The sequence below is a fragment of the Schistocerca nitens genome, chromosome 1 (genome assembly GCF_023898315.1).
Source record: "Schistocerca nitens isolate TAMUIC-IGC-003100 chromosome 1, iqSchNite1.1, whole genome shotgun sequence".
Taxonomy (NCBI): domain Eukaryota; kingdom Metazoa; phylum Arthropoda; class Insecta; order Orthoptera; family Acrididae; genus Schistocerca; species Schistocerca nitens.
Genome location: NC_064614.1, coordinates 1,174,215,316 through 1,174,240,661, shown reverse-complemented (window position 1 = coordinate 1,174,240,661; position 25,346 = coordinate 1,174,215,316). Strand labels below are relative to the sequence as shown.

Sequence of the window (25,346 nt, the reverse complement as noted above, 5' to 3'; positions counted from 1 at the left end):
ATGCAAGGTTCTCGGGTGTCCAGCCGGATCCGATTGTCGAAGTTCCACGATATTTCGGCGAATAACCGTTCCGCCATCATCAGGTGGTGCTGATGGAATGATCTGTCTGCGCTGTGTCCATGGTATTTATGTCCGCAGGGTCCCGAGTCGTACCCCAGTGCGGGCGGCCGGCGGGTTGCCGCGTGGTGGGAAGGGTGAGTGTAGCTGCAGCCACACCCGGTGATAGGCGCAGTTCATCTCCATCCGCCGTGGCGGCAGAATCTTGCGTCTGCTCGCACAGTTGCTCTTTGATGGTGTTTAATAATGGTTTCCAGGCCTTGCTAAGTTGAAACCCTGTATCCCTGTTGATGAGGTTATCTGTTACCCGAATTTCTATGGCCTCCTTGTAGATACTGTCCCAGTAGGCACTTGTGGCCGTCAGGATTTTTGTCTCTTCGAATTTCGTTGTGTATTCGGTTTCAATGCAATGTTCTGCTAGGGCCGAATGGCTGGGTTGGCGTAAGTGGGTGTGACATTCGTGTTCCTTGCATCGGTCCTCGACCGTGCGAACTGTTTGGCCGATGTAGGATTTGCCGCAGCCGCACGGGATTTTGTATACGCCCGCTTTCTTAAGGCCTAAGTCATCTTTTGCTGTTCCTAGTAGGTCACGAATCTTTGCTGGTGGTCAGAAGACTGTGTCAATCTTGTGTCGACATAACAGTCTCCCTAATTTTGACGACACGTTGCCAGCAAATGTCAGAAAGGCCAATGTCTGCAACCACTGCTGTCATTACGCTGATACTTGACTTATAATGATACACAATCCTTTCAGGATGTCTTGTACCTAGCTTCACTATCACTTTCAGTTCTCCAGGATCATCACAAAAGTTGGTCTTCTGTTAGTTTGTATTGTTGGAGAGGGGAACACCATTCAAGGACACTTTAAGGTTCTTAAAATAATCACCTCAAGCAAAACCCCTATTTTGCACAACACAATGTTCCTTCAACCAGATTTTTTTCCCACTATTGGTTAATGCTGGTTGGCCATCAATATTACATTTCTACCTGTTCTTAAGTCTGTCATTTAATGGCATATAAGATATTGTGTATTGTTCTGAAGCTTTGCGATTGCTTCATTTTCCTGTTTTGATAGCTTTCACGGCATCTGGAAGAAATTTTGAGTTATAGTTAGATTTCTGGGTTAACCTAGAACCTTCTTGTATAGGCACATAATTGGATTCCTACTACAAAAATGCAATTAGGTACCCATACTGCCTAAGTGGTTTTAACAATGAACAAAAAAAATTAAACAGTAACACTGGAAATGTTCATATGCAAGAAATAAATTACAACTAACCAATGCCAACAGCAGTTTTCATACTGATGTATCTACTTGACAAGTACAGAACATAAATTATACATCTACTGACAATGCCATTTGTTGGTATCACACACTCCGACGTGCCATTGTTACAGACAAACCAGTCAAGAATTCACAACAATGGTCAGCTGCGCTCAAGATATGAAAATGTTGACACATAGGTAAATGACTGGATCACCTCATTTTACGTTACCACTCTTAGCCATCAAATACACTGCTTATTGCCTACAGCTTAATTAAAAGACTATACTTGGGCATTTATTTGTATTCATGTTTCTTCTAACTTGTTTCAATTCATCACTTGTTTCCTCACATATCTTCCACTTATCAATCACACTGTATGCTCTGCTAAAATGTAGAGAAATATCTGAATAAATGCCAGAGGATGTGATTAAGTCGAATTTTCTGCTGAATCTTTTCTCCCAGAGTTGCTCATGCGGCAGCACAGCAGGAGAGTCTCTATGGAGATTAGAGGGTATGCAGGGGAAACAAATGACAAACTGATGATGCAAGTCTGTCTATGAAGCGTACATGGATGTCCATGAGAAGTAATGACTGGGACTGGGCCTTGATCTGCTACAATTTTTCATGCCACGTATGTTCAATGTGGCATGTTTTCACTAAAAAGCAGATGGACGTCGCAAGTTAGGTGTAGATTATTTAGGCTCATTGACACAATCATTAAACATAAGTTCATTGTATCTCTGAATGAATAAAAATATATTTTGGGGAATGTTTATACATTTAAGAGTATCATGCATAATATGTTTTGTAGTGAATCAATGGTTGTGTGTTACAGTTGCATAGTCTATCAATTTCAGCAGCTATATCTGATTCAAAAAATCATTTTTCATCATGGCATTAGTGTTCTGGAATGTGAAGGGGATCCTGTTTGTAGATTATCTCCCCATTGGGTGCACAATTACTGGAGAATACTACGCTAACCTCCTGGACAAATTGCAACAAAAGATACACGAAAAAAGGCCAGTTTTGGAAGGGAAGACAGTCATCTTCCATCAAGACAATGCGTGCACGCACACATGTGCCATCGCCATGGCAAAATTACATGGACTAAGGTATGAATTGTTGCCACACCCACCTTATTCACCTGATAGGGCTCCATCAGACTTCCATCTCTTCCCAAAACTGGAAATTTTTCTTGGAGGATAAAGGTTCACTTCAAACGAAGAATTGATAGCCAGAGTTGATAACTATTTTGCAGGCCTAGAGGAAACTCATTTTTGAGACGGGATCAAGGCACTGGAACATCGTTGGACCAACTGCACTAATCTACAAGGAGACTACATCGAAAAGTAAAAGAAGTTTCAGTGATGTAAGCACTTTTTTTCTATTCTGTTCCGAGAACTTTTCAAACAACCCTCATAGTTCCTGCCTGTTAGGTGACATAGAAAGCAACTGGTCCAAAATACAGTTGTCAATTATCCCAGCCCACATTTTCTGGCTGCATAAATACTGATGATTCGCTGTCACCACACCATGAAGAGTTCTGCATACTATCCCATAGATGAGTGTTATGAAAATTGAAGATACCACTCTGCGTGAAGGTGGCCTCATTTGTGAAAAGGATGGACGACACAAATCCCAGAACTGTGGTTGCCTGTTGAAGAAACCAGGGACAAAACTGCTCCTGATGTGGAAAACCTGTTGTTAGTAAGTCCTGCAAGTGCTGTAAGTGATAAGGATAGTAACAATTGTCACGGAGGATGTTCCACACTGTGGTCTGGCTTACTCTGTACTGGCAGACCAGATGTCCGGTACTGACACAGTGGTTGTCTTCTACAGGGTGGTCCAAAAGTCTGGAAACACCCTGATAAAATCCAAATGGAGTAGCAAACAAGGAAACAGAGTCCCTACACACGAGGAATGGGAAACTTTATAGGCTATGCCACCAACATGGCGGACATCTTGAAAGACGCCATCTTGGATTCAACTCCAAAATTTCAAATGGGAATGTGGTCATGTGACGTATCAAACAGATAGAGAATTTCACCAGAAAAACAATGCCATTGTTATTTTAAACATAGCTGTATTCCTTCTCGGGTTATAGCCAATTACTTGTGGCAGCAGTGGGATGCTCGGCAGCGTGAGTATTACGTACTGAGAAGTCATAAAATGGAGTCTGAAACGGTGCAAAGTGACTATCCCATGCCTGATACGTTACATGTGTTTAACTGTTAGGTATCATTTACTCATGTTAACATTTTAATCATTGTTTCCTTATTTACAGGTTTCAAAATGTCCTTAACACATGAAGAATGCATTGAAATCATCTTGATATCAGGAGAAAGAATCACACGGGTCACTGCTGATAATTTCAACAGTCGTCCCCCAACCCATCACTCACAGCACAGTTGCCAAGCTTTTGGCCTAATTCTGAGCAACAGGTTCTGTCGCGGATAAACCTAAGGCTGGAAGACCAAAATACGCCACCGATGAAGCAACAACAGTTAGTGTGTTGGCATCATTTAGCAAGAGTCCACAACGGAGTACTCATCGCCTGTCACAAGAATGTGGGGTTAGCCGTACCTCCATACTGCGAATTTTATCGCAGCACAAATAGCACCCGTACAAAATTCAGCTGCTCCAACACCTGAAAGAGGATGACCCAGACCGTCGGGTACAGTTCGCAGATTGGGTGACACAGCAGCTGCAGATAAACCCACGTTTCGAAGCCAATTTCTTTATCAATGGTGAAGTGAACAAGCAGAATCACACATACTGGTCCGACACAAATCCGCACTGGATTGATGCTTCCAAAATGGTTGACTCACAAAAAGTGATAGTCTGGTGTGGTGTGTGGGGTACCAAAGTCGTTGGACCTTTTTTCATTGATGGTATGTTAACAGCCAACGGTTATCTGAGGTTACTGGATGAAGAAGTGTTTCCCTCGTTGTTAACAGAGGATGGGACATTTCCGGAATTCTTCCAGCATGGTGGAGCCTCACCACATTATGGGCACAATGTGCGAGCATACATGGATGTGCAGTTCCCTCAAAAGTGGACTGGTCGTAGGGGTGCTGTGGAGTGGCAACCACGTTCACCAGATTTGACTCCTTTGGATTTTTATCTTTGGAGTCATGTCAAAGCACTGGTTTATTCTGTGAAAATATGGAATTTGCATCATCTAAAGCAGCTCATTGTTGATGCGTGTGGTCAAATTCAGCCATATGTGTTGATCAAAGTTCATCAGGACTGGGTTCGGAGGATAGCATTAACAATCCAACATAATGGACAACACACTGAGCCATTCCTATGACTGTTGGTGGTCTCTCGGGACTGTGCAACATCGGCATAATGTCTCTTCGGCACATAACACAGATGCTGCTGAGCGTCCCACCGCTGCCACATGTAACTGGCTATAGCCCGAGAACGAATAAAGTTATACTTAAAATAACAACGGCATTGTTTTTCTGGTGAAATTCTCTATCTGTTTGATATGTCACATGACCACATTCGCATTTGAAATTTTGCAGTTGAATCCAAGATGGCGGCTTTCAAGGTGGCTGCCATGTTGGCGGCATAGCCTATAAAGTTTCCCCCTTCCCGTTCCTCGTGTGTAGGGACTCTGTTTCCTTATTTGCTACTCCATTTGAATTTTATGAGGGTGTTTCCGGACTTTTGGACCACCCTGTACAGTGTTAATCACATTTTCCTCCAAGTTTGGTGTCCAAACATTTCAGGTATGTGCTTCATGTACTATGGTCAGTAAATATCACTGTTTGGTTAAGCACTCCATACTCTCCAAGTTGCTTTGTGAATATGAACAACCAGAAAATTTAGGTAATAACAAATATCTTACAAACTGAACTAAAATTGAGAAAAAGAAGTTAATGAAGATGAATAAACTCTGCTGTCAATAGCGGTTCTTTTCATGATAATTCAAATTGATTTGTAGGTTTGCCAGTCTACACATCAATAATGATAAACATTTGTGAAAATACTGAAAATATATTTAATTTCACAGCACTAAAAATACAGATTTTATTTGTTTATCAATCAAAACAGATTAGACATGACAGTTCACACTATTTTGCTGTTTCACGTAATTCAGCAAGCGAACGACTGTGGAAGGTGTTACTCCTGGTATGCGGCTAGCAGCGGCAATCTGAAAATGTGAGACAACACTTAACATTCAAATGAATCAATTATAATTGATAAATGTGAAATCAATAGTTTGTTTACTATTTTCTTACAATATCTATAGTATATCCCAGGTTACCATTTAATGAAACATAGTTACATCATTTTAAACACTACTATTATGTAACCCCACCGCATCAAAATAAAAAGGAATGCTCTGGATCAGATGTTAAAATACACTAACTAGAGTAATTCACATCATATAGCGTGGGCACGTTAAAACAGGTAAGGATAATATTTACAATAGCATCAAAGCAGGATTGACCGTTATTAATGAATATTATAGAAGAGGCTGGAAATGGCCACCACTGACAGTGATGTAGTGCTGTGCTCCATTTATCAAACTGTGAGACATGCATAGGAATTCTGCATGAGGGATAGCAGCAATAGCGTTTTCAATGTTCCACTGTGGTGCTTCCAGATTATTTTAGTGCATCTGACCTTTCAATTGGCCCCACAGGTAAAAATCCCAGCAAGAGAGATCAGACGACTGAGGTGGCCAGAGGAGATTACACTATCTCTGCTCTCCTCATCCAATACCTCATACACTCATGATGAGGCAGTCAATGCAGTTGTGTGCTGTTGCTCTGCCTTGCTGAAGATATCCACACAAATATTCATCTGCTGTGAGTTGATCCACATATGGATTAAACAGTTTCTGCAAATACCGGTCAGCATAAACACTTCAGTAAAAAAATCATATTAAGATGTGGACACCAGACATTGCCCACCAAACAGCAATCGTCAAGAGTATGGAATGGCTCTTCAAGGTACTGATGGGGATTTTCTGATACATAATGGAGCAAGTTTTAAGAGTTCACATACCCTGACAGGCTGACCAGGATTCATCTGAAAATGTACTTGGAACAGAGCATGCGGGAGATGCGCTTGTGACAGAAACAAATGGTGCATCAAAATCACAGTTTCCGCCATTTTCTGTGATGATGGGCAGTTCTCCAGATCATTAACAAGGATCACTTCTGCATCACTCTTAAAAATATTTCCCGGGTCCTTTTTAACAAACAATGGAAAATACAAACAATGGAAAATCCCGGATAGAATGTAACAATATTATGAAGAGAAAAGTTGCTACTCATATAGTGGGAATGCTGAGTCACAGACATGCACAAGAAAAAGACTGTCACAAATACATAAAACTTTCGGCCTTTAAGGTCTTTGTCAACAAACGCAAACATAACTCTCACACAAGACCAGTCTCAGGCAACTGAATCAGCTGCCCGAGACTGCAGTTGTGTGTGCACGTCTATTGTTGACGAAGGCCTTAATGGACGACAGCCTTATTTATTTGTGAAAGTCTTTTCATTGTGCCTATCTGCGCCTCAACATCTCCACTATATGAGTAGTAACTTTCCTTTTCATAATATTGTTACATTCCATCCGGGTCACTTTTATTTTGACCACCCTGTGACAAGATTTGATCCATTTTATGTGATGAGCACTTGCACTGAAGTTGAAATCAGACAGCTAGTTCAATAATTAACTTTCCAACATTAACTGAATTTTGTGACAGTGTTTGGCAGAACATGATAATAACATTAAAAAGGAAAAAATGCTTCCCAATGTTGTGCAAAATTATTTTTATTTGGTCATGAACTGGCTTTCCGCTTATCAGGTGAATGTCAGAAACAGAGATAAACACATGGATATTATTTGTACAGAAGATACCAAAATGACAAAGTGTTTACATACAAAAATATTACAATAATTAAGATTGGTTGGTTGGTTGTTTCGGGGAAGGAGACCAGACAGCTAGGTCATCGGTCTCATCGGATTAGGGAAGGACGGGGAAGGAAGTCGGCCGTGTCCTTTGAAAGGAACCATCCCGGCATTTGCCTGGAGCGATTTAGGGAAATCACGGAAAACCTAAATCAGGATGGCCGGACGCGGGATTGAACCGTCGTCCTCCCGAATGAGAGTCCACTGTCTAACCACTGCGCCACCTCGCTCGGTCAATAATTAAGAGGTAAACAAAGTTTTTGTTAGGAGATACATACAACAAATGACGAGAAATAAAATGAGTTTACAGTCTGATTCTAGGATTTTTAACAAAAAGTTAATTTAGCAAGGAAGAAAACTGAAATTGAGTCTGATCATTTAATACTAAGCTAGCATTCTATGTTATGTGTTTGTTGACTTTCACTGTTTCCAATAGGGCCATCTTTCTGCTTTTTTTGATGTAATTAAAACTTCATATTCTACATAATATGGATTGTTTTTTTGCTAAAAGATGATCAATGAAAATCAAATCTTGTTTCTTTAATCATCAGCTTCTCTCGTGTTCACGTAGTCGAATTGCCACAGCTCTGCCTGAATGAACAAGACACTTTTTCATACTGCTTGCAAGTGATTTCGTATACACCATTCTGTGCCAAGGGTTCAGTAGAAAAGACAAAATACAACCCTTGCCACAGAGTGGTGTATAAAAAGTCACTTGGAAGCAGTGTAAAAATGTGTGTATTGGTCAGTCAGGCAGACCTGTGGCAATTCGGTTATGTGAACATTAGAGAAGCTGGTGATTAAGGAAGAAAGATTCGACCTTTGCTGATCATCTTTTAGCAGGAAACCATCCATATTATGTAGAAAGTTAAGTTTTACACGCTGCAAAAAAGATGAACCTACTCAAAATAATGGAAATCAACAAACGCATGACACAGAATGCCAGCCTAGTATTAAATGTTTAGACTCAATTTCCTTTTTCCCCCTTTGCTAAATGAAGTTTTCATTACAAATATTAGATTCAGACTGTAAATTCATTTTATTTCTCTTCATTTGTTACATGTATCTCCATATAAAACTTTGTTTGCCCCTTAATTAGTTAACTTAGTTATTGTAATCTTTTCATATATAAACACTTTGTCATTTTTATATCTCCTGTACAAATAATATCTGTGTAAGTTGCACATCATGTTTATCTCTGTTTGCGATATTCAGTTGTCACCTCAAGATGGCCTTAAGCTGAAAACCAGTTCATGACCAAATAAATATAATTTTGCAGAACATCTGGAAGTGTTTTTCCTTTTCAATATAATTACCTTTCCTTTTGCATTACTTAGATGTGATGGAACATACCTTGCAGTATATTCTGTGTATACACCTAAGAAATTTCAATTATTGTTAACACATTTTTCAACAATACATAAAATATTTAGTAGGAGATATTTACAGTAGATTCAGGGGTATAATTAATTATTTTTGAGTTGGTCACACACATTGTAGGACTTTTGAAACATTTATTTATTACTGATCAGTGTGACAGAGTAACACAACAGTTAATGTCTGCCTTGAAGATTCCATTTCTGTATCTTAAGACCCCAGTTTCGCAAGATACTAAATGTTAATTTTTTCCCCTTGAACGAGCACTTCTCTTTTAATTTCCAGTATAATATTATATTTAAAAAACTGTTGTGAAACTGTATTTTTCACATAAAATGAAATGGAAACAAATACTTAAGCAACTGAAAAATGAACTTTAACTATCGCCAATTTTGGCTCACCAATAATTGTCTATCTTGATTTTCACTTCACATTATGATAAAATATATTATTGAAACTCTCTTCTACATTTGTGCAAAAGTTGCACAAGTATTATTATATGAAATACTTACAGTTGATGGTTGTACCAGTGTCAATTTCTCAATCTCTTCAGATGATAAGCACAAAGATTTCCTAGAAAGGAAAGTCAGCAGTTTATAGAACAACTAATACCTACAGAGAAGAAATCAGTATGACTGAAAAAAACCTAATTAAATACACACGCTGCATAGTTGATACTGGTTGGTATGATCAAGGCTTCATCTCTGCGTATTTCTTCCACTTCCTCCATCTGCTCACAAATAGCCATTTCGTACAAAGCTTCTATCACAAGACGCATCAACAGCGCTCTATCATGAAGTAAATGTCCTAGTACATCAGGCATTGATTCACATATGGTTTCTGCAGTTTTTATATCACCATGAATTGCCATCACGTCAAAAGCACTGTAACAAGAATGGAGCATTTTAACAAAGGGTAAAAAATAATATGCCATCCATTTAGCAGGTTACTTGATTATCTTACCAAAAAATTAGTTGTCAACCACTTTCATATAGTTAGTAAAGGGAAAGAGTGAATAGTGTGATAAGGAGCAAATTGAAAACATAGTAAAAACAAAATAGGCTTCAAAGCAAAGTGCAAAGACAAAATACTGTGTACTGAAAGAAAAATAAATATTATTAAAAAAAATGTGCTGGGCTGGGACTCAAACGCACAACCCTGCATAAGTTTTCCATTTGTTTCTCCTTGCATTCCACTACAAACTGTACTTCTAAGTGTATAGGATGCCAGCAAGTGAAAATATTCAACCAAACATGAAACTGATACTCAAGATTGTCAGCAAACCACTGCTGGGTGCCAAAAAACTGCAGTGTATGCTACTTTCTAAAATATTTAAGGTTCATCAAAAAACTTGTTCTGCTGCAGGACCCTCAGCATAATACCTATGTTAGCCCAGTTATGCTTCACATTATGCATGGAGGGTTGAGAGTCTGTTTTCACATGCATTCAAAGAATAAAACCAATTCCTGCCCAGTTGAAGCACAAGAGGATAGATTTGACTTGTCAAATCAATGAGCAAGTTCTGAGTAGAATTACCTGTCTAGACATTCTTTCTATATCAGAGAAAGCCTTTTACATGATGTTGTAAGATTACATTTTGAATATACTTTGCTGTCATACAACAGAAATGGTTATTAGATTGGATACGTGGAATGTTAAAATATTATGACAAACTAGAAAATTTTAAATGTAGAAACAGAAAGAATACAACTAGATATTTTAGAAAGCAATGAGCCGTGATGGCTACGGGAGGCAAGTTACTGGATGATGTGGTGGTGGTGGTGGTGGTGGTGGTGGTGGTGGTGGTGTCACATAAAGGTAGAGCAGAAATGGGAATAATAATGATAGTGATTTCACGAATACACTTTTTGAAAACCCGTTGAAAGAAAGCATAGGTGGAAGATACAGGGGAGTCAAATACGATATCGGAATGACTGTATTTTTGTGTAAAAAACATTCAGGAAATTGAGGACTGCAAAAGTTATTCGGGTGCAGACACTGATAGTGATGAAAACGTGGTACTAATGACATACCAGTCGAAATCCAGGAATTTAAAGAGAAAGCGGTTGAAATATAAGAACTGAGGTAAGTTGAAGGAAACAAAAATTCAGTCTGACTTGGTGGAATGTTTTTCTAAGAGATGCAACAAATAAGATACTAGGAATGAAAAAGGCAGAATAGAGCCAACCATGGTTAACAGATGTGACTTTGGAATTAATACAGAAAGGATTAACATGAAAGATGTCAAAAGTAAGCAGAAACAGTAGAAGTGCAACAGAAATAAAACTGAAACTTATTGACCGATTAAAACTGGGTGTCTGATGGGAACCTGAAACTGGGACCTTTGCCTTTCTGCCCTAACCAGTGCCTCTCTCCTGCCTTCGGTATGTCCCGCGAGCTATGCAGGAGAGCTTCTGTGATGCCTGGACAGAAGGCAGGAGAGACATATTGGCGGAAGTGAAGTTGTGAGGGTGGATCATGAGTTGTCCTTGGATAGCTCAGTCAGTAGAACACTTGTCTGTAGAAAGGCAAAGATGCCATGTTAGAATCCTGATCCAGCACACAGTTTTAACCTGCCAGGAAGTTTAAAACAGTGCACAACAGCATCCGTAAATGTATAAATTGTGATGTTGTGGAGGAAAGATATCATGAGATAGAAACAAAACGAAACATATAACAGCAATGACCTACGCAGACTATAAGCGAATGAAAATGAGGATATGATATACGACTATAATAGGAGAGATCCAATACTTATTTGTAAATTTCAATAAGCTTTACTCAAATTTAAAGGAAATAAATGCGCAGGCGTTGATGAAGTATCAGCAAAACTCTTACGGGCATTAGGGCAAAGGATGGGGCAAAAATTATATGAGCTCAAGAATCAAATTGATGTAGCACTGCAACTTTAAAAAAAAAGTAAGTATTGCACTTCCAAAGAAAGCAAGAGAGTTTACATGCAAAAATTGCTGTACAGTCAGGCTACTATCAAATGCATAAAACATCCTCAAAAGAGTACTCTATCAGAGAATGGGAAGGAAAAAAATACATTACATTAGAACCAGTTCGGTTTTATGAGAAACCGGGGCACTCGAGAAACAATTTTAGCCGTGAGGTGAATAATAGAGGGCAGATTTGGAAAAACAAAGAAACATATATGGTATACGTAGATTTGGAGAAGGCTGTTGATAATGGGAATGGAATTATTTTTAACTATTCTTATGAAGAGAGGTGTCACCCACAGGAATAGAAGGGCAATCCATTCTCTTCACATGCAGCAAACAGGGTTGGACAGCACTGATGGAACAGTACAAAAGGTAATATCATGGAAGGTGTAAGGCGGGTTTGCTCATTGTCCCCAGTGATATTTAATTTGTATACTGAAGAGGCAATGAGGGAAGTAAAGGACTCTCTCAATGTAGGAGTTGTTATTCACCAATGGAAAATAAGGATAATATAGTTCACTGATGGAATGGCAGGAATCACCAACACAGAACAGGATCTGAGCTGAGTGCATTACGTGCACTAGTGGGTGGCAATAATAATAAAAAAATAAAATAAAAAAAATACGGTTTTGCAGGAGACCACTGAAGATGAGATGGAGAAACCAGAGAGAGAGAGAGAGAGAGAGAGAGAGAGAGAGAGAGAGAGAGAGAGTGCCTGATAGAGAAAAAATGAGCTGAAGCGAGAGAATGGTTGGGCACATACCACGGCTCATTGGTAGAAATTGTAGTGGAAGGAAGGAATTGCTGGAACAGCACTAGGTGTGAGTACGTAAGGCAGATAACTGATAATATGGGGTGCAGCAGCTATGATGACATTAAAAGAATAGCTGGTAAGTGACAGCCTAAAGCCAACCCTAAGGTTGACAGCTAAAACACCAACACTTTTTGCTCAGCAAAAAGTGTTGATTATTAATGATGTAGAACATTCAGATCAACAATTATTGCCTGTTCGGGTAGATCATACATCGTCAATCAACTTCCATACAGTTAAGGGAGTAGGTCAGGGATGTACCTGTCATCACTTCTGTTCGACATGGGGTAAATGTGTCATGTGCAGAACAATGCTACTAATATCTTGAATTTAAAAAATGATACATTACTCCCAAGGAACCAAACAGAATCACTATGAAAGAAGCAAGACCAACTGTTACAGAAAAACGAGTGGAGTGGCTGAACAAGTGGCACCATAAACTGAAAGATGAGGTTAATGGTAATAAATAATTCTATATGGAATGACGAAAAATAGAAAAAGAGATAAGGAACATTCCAATCCCATCACGGATGACGATAAATTTAAATGGGCCTCAGAGCATTACTTCGATGACTTGTTAAATGTGAATTACATACACGCTGTGATCAAAAAGTAACAGGGATTTTTTGATTTCACCGGCTTTATACAACTGATTTCCAGATTCTTTTATCTTGTTGGTACATATGTTCCCGATGTATGTTTGCATTTTCAGTTGTTTTAAATATTTAGTTTACTGGTGAAAATTAAAAAGGGTATACATGTTTCCGAGTGCTTGGTGAATTTTTACTTTTTAGAAAATCTTGCTTACAAAATGGAATAAAGTGGAGCCCCACATTCCAAATATTTACACTGGTTTTTGGCAAATCTACTATGAATAAGACAACGAGTTTATGAGTGCTTTAAATGCTTCAAAGTGTTTCAAGAAGACGATAAAGCAACTGCCCTGGACGCCCTAGCACATCCATTATTCCATTATTAATGATAATGTGGAAGCTGTAAAGAAAATGGGTCTGGAAAATCACAAAATCATCAATAGAGAAGTTGCTGATAATTTTAGCATATCCTTTGAGTCATGCCAATCAGTTTTTTCAGATGTTTTGGGCGTGAAACATGTAACAGCAACATTTTTTCCAAAATTGTTAAATTTCATCTAAAAATTATGTTGTGCAGACATGTTCAGGAATTTCTGAATGAAGTTCATAACAATCCATAATTTCTAACAGATGACAAAATATGAGTTATTTACCATTTGCGTGAAGCAATATGAAGAAAATGATCAGAATAATGGCAAAACCAATTGAGGAAATTGCATCATGATAATGCATGTAAAAAAACAAAACCATTATGTTGCCTCAGCCACCTTATTCGCCGGACATGGCCCCCTGTGACTCCTTTCTATTCCCAAGGCTAATGAGCACTGTAAGAGGACTTTTGCCACCACTGATGAGATAAAAAAGCAGTTGCTGAGGGAGCTGAACACCATAACAAAATGTGAGTTCCAGAAGTGCTTCGAAGATCGGAAAAAGTGCTGGTACAAATGTATTATATCTTAGGGGGATTACTTTGAAGGAGACAAAATTGATGATGATGAATAAAGAAAGATTCTTTAAGAAAAACAAAAGTTCCCCCCTTTTTTTTTTACCTCACCTCATATAGCATACACAAGATGACTGTGCTGTATCACATCCATTTGATTCAAACAGGACAGACATAACTTGGAATGGTGTACAATATGCCTGGAAATTCCACAAAAACTGGTAAATTGGTGGGTGTTGATGGAATAACTGGAGGAATGATCAAAGTCAGAGGATTTTCTGGAAAATAATGGATGATGATAAGTTTACAGAGAGAAAACTACTTTGCTTATTGATCCCTCAATTCACAGTATAATTACATAAAAAAGATGTGAAACAAGTAAAGGAGAACTGTCAGCTCCAGGGTCTATCTTCATGTAATTGTGGTTGAAAATGTTTCTGATAGTAGCTTTATCAAGATAGTGAAAAGTGAGATAAAACCCAGGCACCTAAAAACTGTAGCTGGTCACTGAAGGTTACACGGAGAAGGGTCATCAGTACAAGAAAAATGGGTGATGAACTAAAATGGATAAGAAAATGCAGACTGTACAGACTCGAGAGTTAATAAGCCTAAATAGTTAGATAAATAAAATATGTACAAGAATGTTTAAAAATGCTCGACAGCCTGGAAGGAGAAAGTAGCCCGAGATCACTGAGGACACCACAGCAAGAGGTACTCCTTGCACAACCTCCAAGTTTATTCAGGGTCATTGTAGCCTGCCATTCCAGCTACCAAGTTTTTCAAATCTGATGCTGCTGTTGCAATCATAAATCTTTTCCAGTACACCAACTTCAAGTTTGTCTCCTGTGCTTGCTTTTTTATCTAATTGGCCAGAAAGTTCATTTCTGGGAATATCTATACACGTCCAGATGAATCTTACTGGCATTTCGGAGCTGTGGAAGTCAATTAACAGGTCTTGTGTGTTAGCAACCTTAAGAAGTAAATGGAGTTGCTACATATCATTAAGTTCTTTGTGTTGAGAGTATTAATGTAGTGCAGGCTAGTGATGTGCCAACCAGCTCTGCAGTGTATACACAGCATGAAGTTGGCCGAGAATACTTCTCGTGCCCCCTGCCCGCGCAAAAAAATCCGACCCTGTCACTGACTTTCGAGTCATCTGTGTAGATGCATGTTGAATTTGAGTAGCCATGGGGAACCAAAGTGAACAGGCATCCAAAAATAGTGGTACCAGCATTTCTCCTTAGGCTGCAATCCAAATCATAGGATTGGGTAAATACCATGGGGTGGGGAGAGAGAGGGGTGGGAGATCCGAGAGGGAACACAATGAATACAGATAAGAGGGGGCAGTTGGAGGTCCTTTCATAAAGCTACGACTCATATTCCAGCTGGTCTACCCAATTTTGAACAATCTGTAAACAATCTGAACTGTTGGTTGTGAAACAGAGTCGAGTAACATGGATGGAGAGGCACTTGATAGATTGTCACTGCATACTTCGCCCAGACTTTCTGGCATGTGAGCCTCAGTGGTGGGACACCAACTTCCACCAGGAGAACGTCTATTCGTATGGAAGGGTTGCCAACTGCACACAACTGTGGTGGACCAGGACTAACACGCTCAGTCCTGATGGTGCTGCCAACCCATAGGCCACAGATCTGTAGTCCAGTCGAGATAAAATCAAAGCTTTAAAAAACAGCAAAAGAACTGAGCAGTCCGCGCCCCTGGAGGTACTGCTGAAAAATCTGAGAGTATTAAGCTTCCTCATGCAATCTGCCTTGAGCTGGCGACTATTTCAAAGTCTTCACGTAACTAGTTACCAAGGTAAAGTTACGAGCACGGACACACAATCCTGAATTGACAAAAGTTAAAAGTCCTTGATGCAAATTTTTGCAGGAGGAAATTGATATCCATGATTCATGATACAATTATGTACTTTGTGTGTGGCCCCCTGAATTAGGCACTATGTGGTGCACAATGATGTAATGCAAACGAAGGTCATGCACATAGAGTGATAGTGAGACTATGGGTTTCACTGCAGTCAAAGTACCACTGATGGTATGGCAAAGAAGGTTATGTTCAGAATCAATTCCTGAGGGACCTCAGATTCATCTACAAATCTTTTGGCAAGGATCAAACCTAACTGGACCCAGAATAATGAGAGGGAAATGGAATTCTGGATAAAAATTACTAAACAGGCCCTGGAAGCCGCACTCATGTAGTGTATACAGGATGTCATGGCACCAGCTGATATTGTACATCTTCTGTAGGTCAAAGAACACAGCAATCAGGGGTTGGTGATGGCGTGAAAGCATTGCACAGTGCAGATTTCAGACCACTGTGTAGCAGAATGCTCAAATGCCGTTCTGAAATTGCGATGTATATATCCCTCTCGTTAGTGGGGTCTTTTCTCCGTTCCGGGGTAGGAATAATAATACCCTCTCACCATTGGGAGGGTAACTTTCTTGCAGCCAAATACAACTTACAAACATGAGAATGTGTTTTATGCTGTTGCTGCTAAGGTGTTTGATTATGGATTTTATCAGGTCCAAGGGCTGTGCCTTGACACATTGCAAAATATGTGGAACTCCCATTCAGTAAATGGAACATCACATGATTCAAAGGCTTGTGCGTGGAAGGATACGAATTTTGCTCTGCCAAGCATTTCTGGGTATTTAGTGTGGCTGTTGCTGCATTCGGGCACTTTGATGAAGTGTGCTGCGAAACATTCAGCAATGGCCTTGGGATCAGTACAGACGTCGCCCCTGAAGGAGGTGCCTGGAACTGGTGTGGACAGTGGGTGGCCATAAATGCAGCAGCACTTAGTCCATACTTAAGACAATGGGGTGTGGCCTCCCAAAGATGATACATACTTTTTCCAACATGCCTGCTTTCTCTTCCTTATTAAAAACTACATCTTTGCTCGAGGTCTCTTGAAAGCTATTAAATGTTTCATAGACAGATGGCATCTGTGTTGCTGAAGTCCCCAGCAATGCTCTCTGATAGTAGCAGCTATTTTTTCAGACCACCAATGGCACCTGCATCCATTGGGAATAGACTGAAGAATAGAGTATTGTTGCTTTCGCAGTGTGTATAGTCATGTCAGCAGCATCAACTTTTCTACTGACTGGTTTCTAAAATTGCTTTGTGGGTGAAAGCTTACCAGTTGGTTTTCCAAATTAAATAATGTGGTGGATGTTCCATTGGCTGATGGGTGGACGGACCACTGGATTAAGGGTGATCAGCTTATGCTGTAGACTGTAATATCTATGGCTGAGTATATTCCATGGGCCATAGTGAAAAGTGTTGCAGCTCCAATATTAATGCAGTTCTGAAATTGACTGCTCTATTATTTCATCTCTGACATATGTGGTTTAGCTGCCCCATTGGATTGTGGACACAAAGCTCCCACTAGGAGGAAGGAAGGAGGCAGCTATTCTACTAATTCCACCAGCTCTTTATGGAGGTAGACAAATATTACATCTTTTACCCTAATGGTAGGTAGACATGAGCAGCCATAGCTTCTAATGCAATTGTTATTAGTGCCTGCTCACGGGAGGTGTCAGAACGGTTCAACATGCAGTCTCCTCTAGGTGCCCTCTTGGCATTAATGAGCTTTGTGCAGTAGGATTTGTAATCTTTAATTGTAAGGAGTTGGGCTTCTAAGAACTGTGCCTCTTGAAGTGCCACACCGACTGCAGAGTAAATGTCCATTAACTGATGAGAGTTCGGCTACGTGGTGATGGTAGCTGTTACAGTTCCATTACAGAAACACCTGACTGGGATCTGAGAAAGCAGTGAAGAGCAATTCAAAAGTGTGAATCACTTTGGTGCTAAGGCATGCTCCACCTCAATCCAGTTCTTTGTTGTTATTCAAATGCTTGACCTCTGGGGTGATTGGGTCTGGTATGATCAGAGTAACAGAATTTAACTTTCAATTTAACCTTCTTGTCCCTGTGAGGTTTCAGTTTCTGTGAACATTTCACTGTCTTGACTTCTGCAATAGAAGAAGACTGTTCTCTTCTATGGCCCACAGCCTGCGGCTCTGTAAGCCACTGGCTTGTAGTAGACTGCTGGTCTGTTTCATCCTTCTCCTCTTCCCAGGTGTTGGTGAACAACACCAATGGGATGGTTGACACCGGTACTGTGGGAATAGGGGTCAAGAGAACTGGCGTCACTCCCCTCGCTGAAGAACAGGAATTAACATGTGGCTAGGGCCAGGAGTTATTGTCTGAGACCTTGTCATCATGCTAGGTGGTGTCACAATGACACAATGTTTGTAAAGTTTGATGTCATATTAATCATGCGTGTTGTTTTCCTTAACATCTTGATAAGGCCGGTGGTCAAGCGTTTTATATTTCTAGATTTTCTTCTCCTTTTTGAGAACCGAAAATGTTGGTAAACACCTGTAAGATATTGCTCGCAAGGGCTGCTCTCATGCTTTGTCGTGCCACATGTGCCACAAGTAGCCTCATTAGTACAGTGGTAGGACAAGTGTACACATGTCTGTTACCACAAAAATCTCAGATGAGGACGAAAGTAGGGCCCGATATAGCACTTGTAAATCACGAGCTTAACTTTTGCAGGTAAAACACAGGCCAGGATGAAAGCTCCAGTGACCACCTATTATTCTTAGGTCCTCTCTGGGTGAGATGAACAAAATGGATTTACACTGCTTTAGGTTAGCATGCAATTTTTCATCTGTTTATAGTGTTCAGTTCCAATGGAACACACCTTGAATCCTGTTGAGTTGGTTATGAAAAGAGATGGTAAGTGGTATATCTCCGAGTTTGTCACAGGCCTGAAGTGCCTGTGATTGGTTAGCATTCAATGTTTTGATAAACAAAGATCCATTTCTCATTTTCTCTATTGCAGCAACTTCTCTGAACCGATCTTCAATATTTTCTATGAAAAACAGTCGCAAAAGATTCTCCATCAGATCTGGAGCACACCTAAAACTGATGAACTGTTTCCCTCCATTTCTCCTTGCCTGAGTCTCATCCCAAGGCATGGCCAAAGTCAGAAACACCATTCAGTTATAAGCGTCTGCATTAACATCTTGTTCTCTGTGCGCTGAGACAGCCATATTGGCATGGCCACTGGTAGGGTGACTTTGATCCTTCTAATTGTGGATAATCCAACCTGATACCACTCACTCTGATCAGAGGCTCTCTCCACTGGCATCATGCACAGTCTACCTGGGATAGTAACTGTTGACCGGTGCCCCAGATTGGACAGGCATATACTCCTCAGCATATGTGCAGAGGTTGCGGCTCAGGAATTAGCAGTAAGATCCCTGTGTTATCACGGGGCTACAACCATGAGGGTACATGACAACCCCCCATGATGGACTTGGTACCACACTGAATTTCGGATGCGAACATAAATCCACTCAAACAGTAGGTGCACAAGATCACTGCACACGGTGGATAGATTGTGAACCATGTAAGGTGCCCTTCGCCAACAGCCCACACTTCTGTGAAATTAAGAAAAGTGGAAATCAAACCCTGAAAAGGGACCATAAGTAACTAAGCCAAAATGGTTGAGGGGAAGACTGTGAAATGAGCTAAAACTGATAGATGTCCTAAAATAGCCGATTCATCAACATAAAAGTGTCATTAAGTATAAAATGCCTTTTAGTTGTCTCTTATGAGAGACAAGGAATAACCAAAGGTCTATTCTAGTTCCTGACACCGTAGGGCAAGGGAGGGGGGGGGGGGGGTTATGTATCTGCAGACTCTTTTGTGAGATGTGGAAATAAGTGAATGTACTGGCTTATAGCAAAATGGGCATCATAATTCCAATTTTCAAGAAAGGTGACAGAATAAAATTTTGTAACATCTCAAGTGGATAAAGGAATAACCAAAGGTCTATTCTAGTTCCTGACACCGTAGGGCAAGGGAGGGGGGGGGGGGGTTATGTATCTGCAGACTCTTTGTGAGATGTGGAAATAAGTGAATGTACTGGCTTATAGCAAAATGGGCATCATAATTCCAATTTTCAAGAAAGGTGACAGAATAAAATTTTGTAACATCTCAAGTGGATAAACCTTATGAAGGAATTATATGGTATAAGATCAGATCCCTCATTTAAGAAAATCCCTTGCAAGAACAGTGTGAACTGAGGAAGAGAAGATCAACAAATAGTTCAATTTTTGCTCTTTGCCAATTCATAGGAAAAAAGTATGAACACAAATGAGACCTGTGGTAGCCTTTCTGGATATAAAGAAAGTGTTCACTGCTATGAACAGGGAGGAGATGTGGTAGCCACTGCAGAAAATCAGGACGACATGGTACACAGGGTCAAGAATTTCTATGAAGATTCTCACAGTAAAGGCAAAACACTCATAGAATGGAAAATCCAAGATGGAGTTTATGAGTGTGGTTTCAGTAGCCTGAGACTGCAGTTATGTGTGTGAGTTGTGTTTGCGCGCACGTTCGTGTGTGTGTGTGTGTGTGTGTGTGTGTGTGTGTGGGCGCGCACGAGTGTGTCTATTGATGATGAAGGCCTTAATGCCCGAAAGCTTTAATTGTGAGTGTCTTTTTGTTGGGCCTATCTGCGACTCAACATCTCTGCTATATGGTGAGTTACAAAATGCTCAAAGCAATGACTGAAGCCTTTTGTATGAAATTTGGCTTAAGGTAAAGTGAAGTTCTGTCTTCTTTTCAGCACTTTAATCAACAAGATCTGGACATAAGTACACCAAATTATCACAGGTGAAAAATTAAAACAATGTGGTTTGCTGATGACATATGTCTGTGGGGCCATTATAAAGAAGACATTTGAGATCAAATGAACACCTTGGTAGAAGCTGCTGAAGCATATGGTCTCATCTTCAACCACGAGAAAAATGAGGTGGTGACGATGAAACAATATGGGTAACCAATCGGATTTTTTTGAAATGGAGGAGAAACAGTTACAGATTATTGATAATTTCAGGTATTTTGGCAATGTTGTCTCTGATACTGAATCTATGGACAAAGAAATCTCTCACAGAATTCGAGCATTTAGTAACTTCTATCAGACAGTTAAAGACATAATGTGGAACACAGAAGTTCCACTAAAACGTAAGAGTGTAATTCATGAAACCTATTACATCATAATTTTAACATATGGATGTGAAACATGGACCACAAGGGGCAAAAACATCAACATAATTCAGGATGCTAAGGCTGGTTTGTAGCATGGTAAGGAGAACACGGCGGGAGGGGAGTGCATAAATCCAAAAAGAGGCTCAAGTGGTAAGGTCACAAGACAAAATAACCTACCAGCAGCTGACATGGTATGTACATATATGATTCATGGATGCTAGCAGGCTGCCAAAACTGATGTATGATTTGTCATTTGAAACTCAAAGACTGAAGACCAAGAGGACAACAAAAACTCAGGTACAAGGATATGACAACATCTGACATCGAGCAGAGAGGACGGATTTGGGGCAGTATCGAAGAAGGTAGAGAAGTTTATGGACCATAATTGACGGATGTGCCTCATTCGCTGGTACATCAACTAAGATGGAACGATATGGCATATGATGGAATGAGGATGATGACATTATTGCTTGACCATGGAAAATATGGCAAGACAATATTATCTGCACATGTCAAAGCAACATGTCTAAAGGCAAGACCCTACCTACATGAAAGCAAATGTGGGCCTAGTCAAACAACAGAAATCAGGCACACACCAACAATTTCAGCAGCTGATATTAAAGACATTTTGCTCAAGCAGCATGCCATATACTTGGGTTTGTCATTTTATAACAGGAGTGAATATTCTGGGAAAATGCTTTATTTTTCCAAGATTTGCCTGCAACAAATCCTAAAAGATTTGGAAAGTTCACGTCATCACATAATGCAGTAAACCTTGAACACTGTCCATATTCATGAAGAGTAATTTGTAACAAAGACCTATAACATTTATTATGAAACTGAAAACTGTCACATTCCAAGGACTAGCCATAACACAATCCTGTACATCATTCAAACAGTCTAACACAGAAATTAATATCACTACTGGCTCAGCCTCTTACAGTGATGTCAAGTAATAATCCAAACTAAAGAAAAAAAAATTCCAAGAACTCCACTCTGTGCTAATTGCTCAAAGGTAGAGTGAACAGCAAATAATTAAAAGATAGCCCACCAGCTTGGTACACTGCTCAGTTGAAGAAAATGATAAATGAACTTTATGTTCAGGAAGTGTTGTCACCCAAAATACATCATCTATATTACCTACATTCTTGACATCATTACTGGAAAGGAATGATATACAATATGATTTGGCTTACTATCACATAAAAATATTTTCAATAAATTCACACTATTCTCACAGCACTACAACGATGGTAGTGATGATGATGACAATGCCCCATATATCGTTTCTTTTCAGTTTTAAGGAGTACCCTTCACTGACTATTGTATGTGATGATAACTAGGGTCCTGGATTAAACAACAAAACAATTTTTATATAAAAACATGTAGTACAGACCAAACAATGGAAAGTCCAGGATGGAATAACAGCAATATGGAAAGATTGCCACTCACCCTTAAGATGACACACTGAACTGCAGATGGGCACAATGAAAAGACTGAAGTGTTTGACCAAATCCTTTTTCATAAAAGAAACACACACACACATGCACACACACACACACACACGCAACAATAATAACAACAACAATAATTCAACACAAGCAGGCACACATCACACACACACACACACAACAATAATAACAACAGCAACAAAAATTCAACACAAGCAGGCACACATCACACACACATACGACAGTTATCTCCAGCTAGAATACGTGTGTGTGTGTGTGTGTGTGTGTGTGTGTGTGTGCGCGCGTGTGTGTGTTTTCCTTTCTTTTCTGAAGTAAGCTTTGGCTGAAAGCTTAGTGTATTTCAGTCTCTCTGCAACTCAACGTGTCATCTTCATGGTGGGCAGCAATCTATCATTTTCATAACTGTTGATATTCCAACCTGGACTTCCTATTGTTTGAAAAATATGGAAAGGACAGATTGTTAGTCACCACATAGAGGAGGCACTGGGTTGCACCATAGGAAACAGTGCTAGAAGTCTTTCAGCTTTTGGCACAGTCATTCATCAGAAGTAAGAAACACACACAATCCCGTAAGCCCACCTCAACACCCATGGCCACTGTTGTCTCCAGGCACTAGGGCCCAACTGCAACTATGTCTGAGGTGAGCAGCAATCTAGCTGGCCTAGGTAGTGGTTGGGTACAGAGGAGACGTGGGGAGGGGGTGGAGTAACAAGATAGGGGTGAGGAGAGATACTAGTGCTGGCTGTGGGAGCGTGCGGGTGGCGGGAACAGGGTGGGGCCGCTAGGTGCAGTACAGGGAGTTTGTGCTGGAAGGTGAGGAAGTGGAGAGGAGAGAAGTAGGGGCACATAAAGGACTATGTAGATGCACTGGTGGGATAGAAGACATGTAGTACTGGAGTGAGAGCACGGAGAGGGACTACTGAGGGTTGAGGCCTGGAGGGTTACAGAAACTAAGAATATGCTGCAGGGCAAGTTCCCATTTGTGCTGTTCAGAAATGCTGGTGTTGGTGCAGCTGAATCTAGATGTCACAGGCTGTGTAGCAGCTCTTAAAATGAAACACTTTGTATTGGACAGCACGCTCAGCCATGATTGTGGTCCATCTATCTCTTGGACACAGTTTGGCTGTAGCCATTCATGTGGACAGATAGCTTGCTAGTTGTAATGCTCACCTAGAATGTAACACAATAGCTGCAATGAAGTTGGTAGATCACATAGGTGCTTTCACAGGAAGCCTCTCTTTGATGGTGTAGGAGATGCCTATGACAGGACTGAATAGGTGGTACAGGGAGGATGTAAGGGGCAGGTTCTGTACATAGTCTATTGCATGGATATGAGCCATGAGGCGCAAGGGATCGGAAGCAGAGTTGGAACAGGGACTGACATGGATATTGTGTAGGTTGTGTAAGCAGCAGAATACTCCTGTGGGAAGGGTGGGGAGAATAGTGGGGAGGATATTTCTCATTTCTGGGCATGACGAGATGTAGTTGAAACCCTGGCAGATAATGTGATTCAGCTGCTCCAGTCCTATGGACTCCCCACCCCACATGACTTTCCATACGACAACTAACCACCCTAGCTAGGTTGCTACTTTCGACGCAGCTGCTCTCGGGCTATTATGCCCAAAGATGACAGTGGCCATGTGTGGGAGAGTTGTGCTTGTGTGAATGTGTGCGAGTTTTCTTTTTCTGATGAAGGACTTCCTTTGGATGCTGAACTATTTCTAGCAGTCTTTCTCACTGTGCCTGTCTGCCACTCAATACCTGTTCTATATGGTGAGTAATAAATGGTACAGAGATATCTAATACACCATGCAATGAATTAAAAAATAACATTCCTGGTGTCTGTTGTTAATCTTCTCAACAACATTCTAGATGGACAGTCTGGGTAATATGAATTGAATCATCTTCACTGTGACTGAGGCTTATGACACCACTATAGATCATTCACAATCTACTTGCAATAAACAACATGATGTAACACCATGTGCAATTACTCAGGAAGAGTGAAGATGCATGTGAGGCTAATGGATTTTATGAAAAGCGTGGCATTTAATATGTACATTTCGTCACCAGTTCACTTGCTGGGAAAACTGCCCATGAAAAACTGTCTTGTGCAACAATCAAACAAAATGAGACTGTTTATGACATGTCCCCCAATGAAATGTTTCTTCTTTTACCAAAACCTTGACTTACATAGTTGTGCTTATTCACAGCATAAGACAGAAATCAAATAATCTCCTCACTAAAAACAAGTAGGCACAGCAGTGCTCGGCTTCATTCACCAGCTACCTGCCATGGCCTAACCGCTCCATCTTAATATGATGTATCGAGTTTCTGGGAAGTGTTTCAACAAAACTTAAGCCATTTTTATAGTGATCGCTCTTATTTCAGTGAAATCTTGTAACAACACTGAAGCACAAGAGATTTTATTCCTCCCAATTTAAGCATGCACATTACCTTGATTTGGTTAGTTATTATTTTGTTTTCTCAAGGTGTTTAACGATGTTCATTATTTAAAGTTTCGCGTAACTTAATAGTAACACAAATATTATTTTCTATGCCATTTTGTTTTTCTAATCTAGTGAACAGTTCTTAGAGACTCTACATACTAAGGTATAATTTACCCACCTTCCTTTGGTTTGATTTGATTAGTACCTTTTTAGTGCTGAGGATTTTGCTGGTGGTAGCTTCAATATCTCTCTCCAGAAGTGTGATGGTTTCACTATTGATCTTAGAATATCAGTTGCTGCCTTTATTTTTTCTCTGGTCTTGCACATCTTTTGATATCTCTGGTGTGACACACAACCCGCCTCATAACCTAGTAATTAATGGCAGTAATCAACAGTATACTTCTCCTAATT

At 40.1% G+C, this 25,346-nt stretch overlaps 1 protein-coding gene across 3 annotated transcripts in view; it reads right to left on the bottom strand.

The window, feature by feature from the left end:
* Positions 1-5,309: 5,309 nt before the first annotated feature.
* The window catches only part of LOC126200195 (protein MTO1 homolog, mitochondrial), a 93,119-nt gene continuing 73,082 nt past the window's right edge, over positions 5,310-25,346 (bottom strand). For all 3 annotated transcript variants that reach the window (XM_049936688.1, XM_049936687.1, XM_049936689.1), the window contains 4 exons: positions 25,141-25,303; positions 9,298-9,519; positions 9,148-9,208; positions 5,310-5,486 (listed from right to left, as the gene is read on the bottom strand). In XM_049936688.1, the coding sequence (XP_049792645.1) occupies positions 5,388-5,486; positions 9,148-9,208; positions 9,298-9,519; positions 25,141-25,303 (545 nt within the window). In that variant the 3' untranslated portion in view covers positions 5,310-5,387. The remainder of the gene's footprint in view (positions 5,487-9,147; positions 9,209-9,297; positions 9,520-25,140; positions 25,304-25,346) is intronic.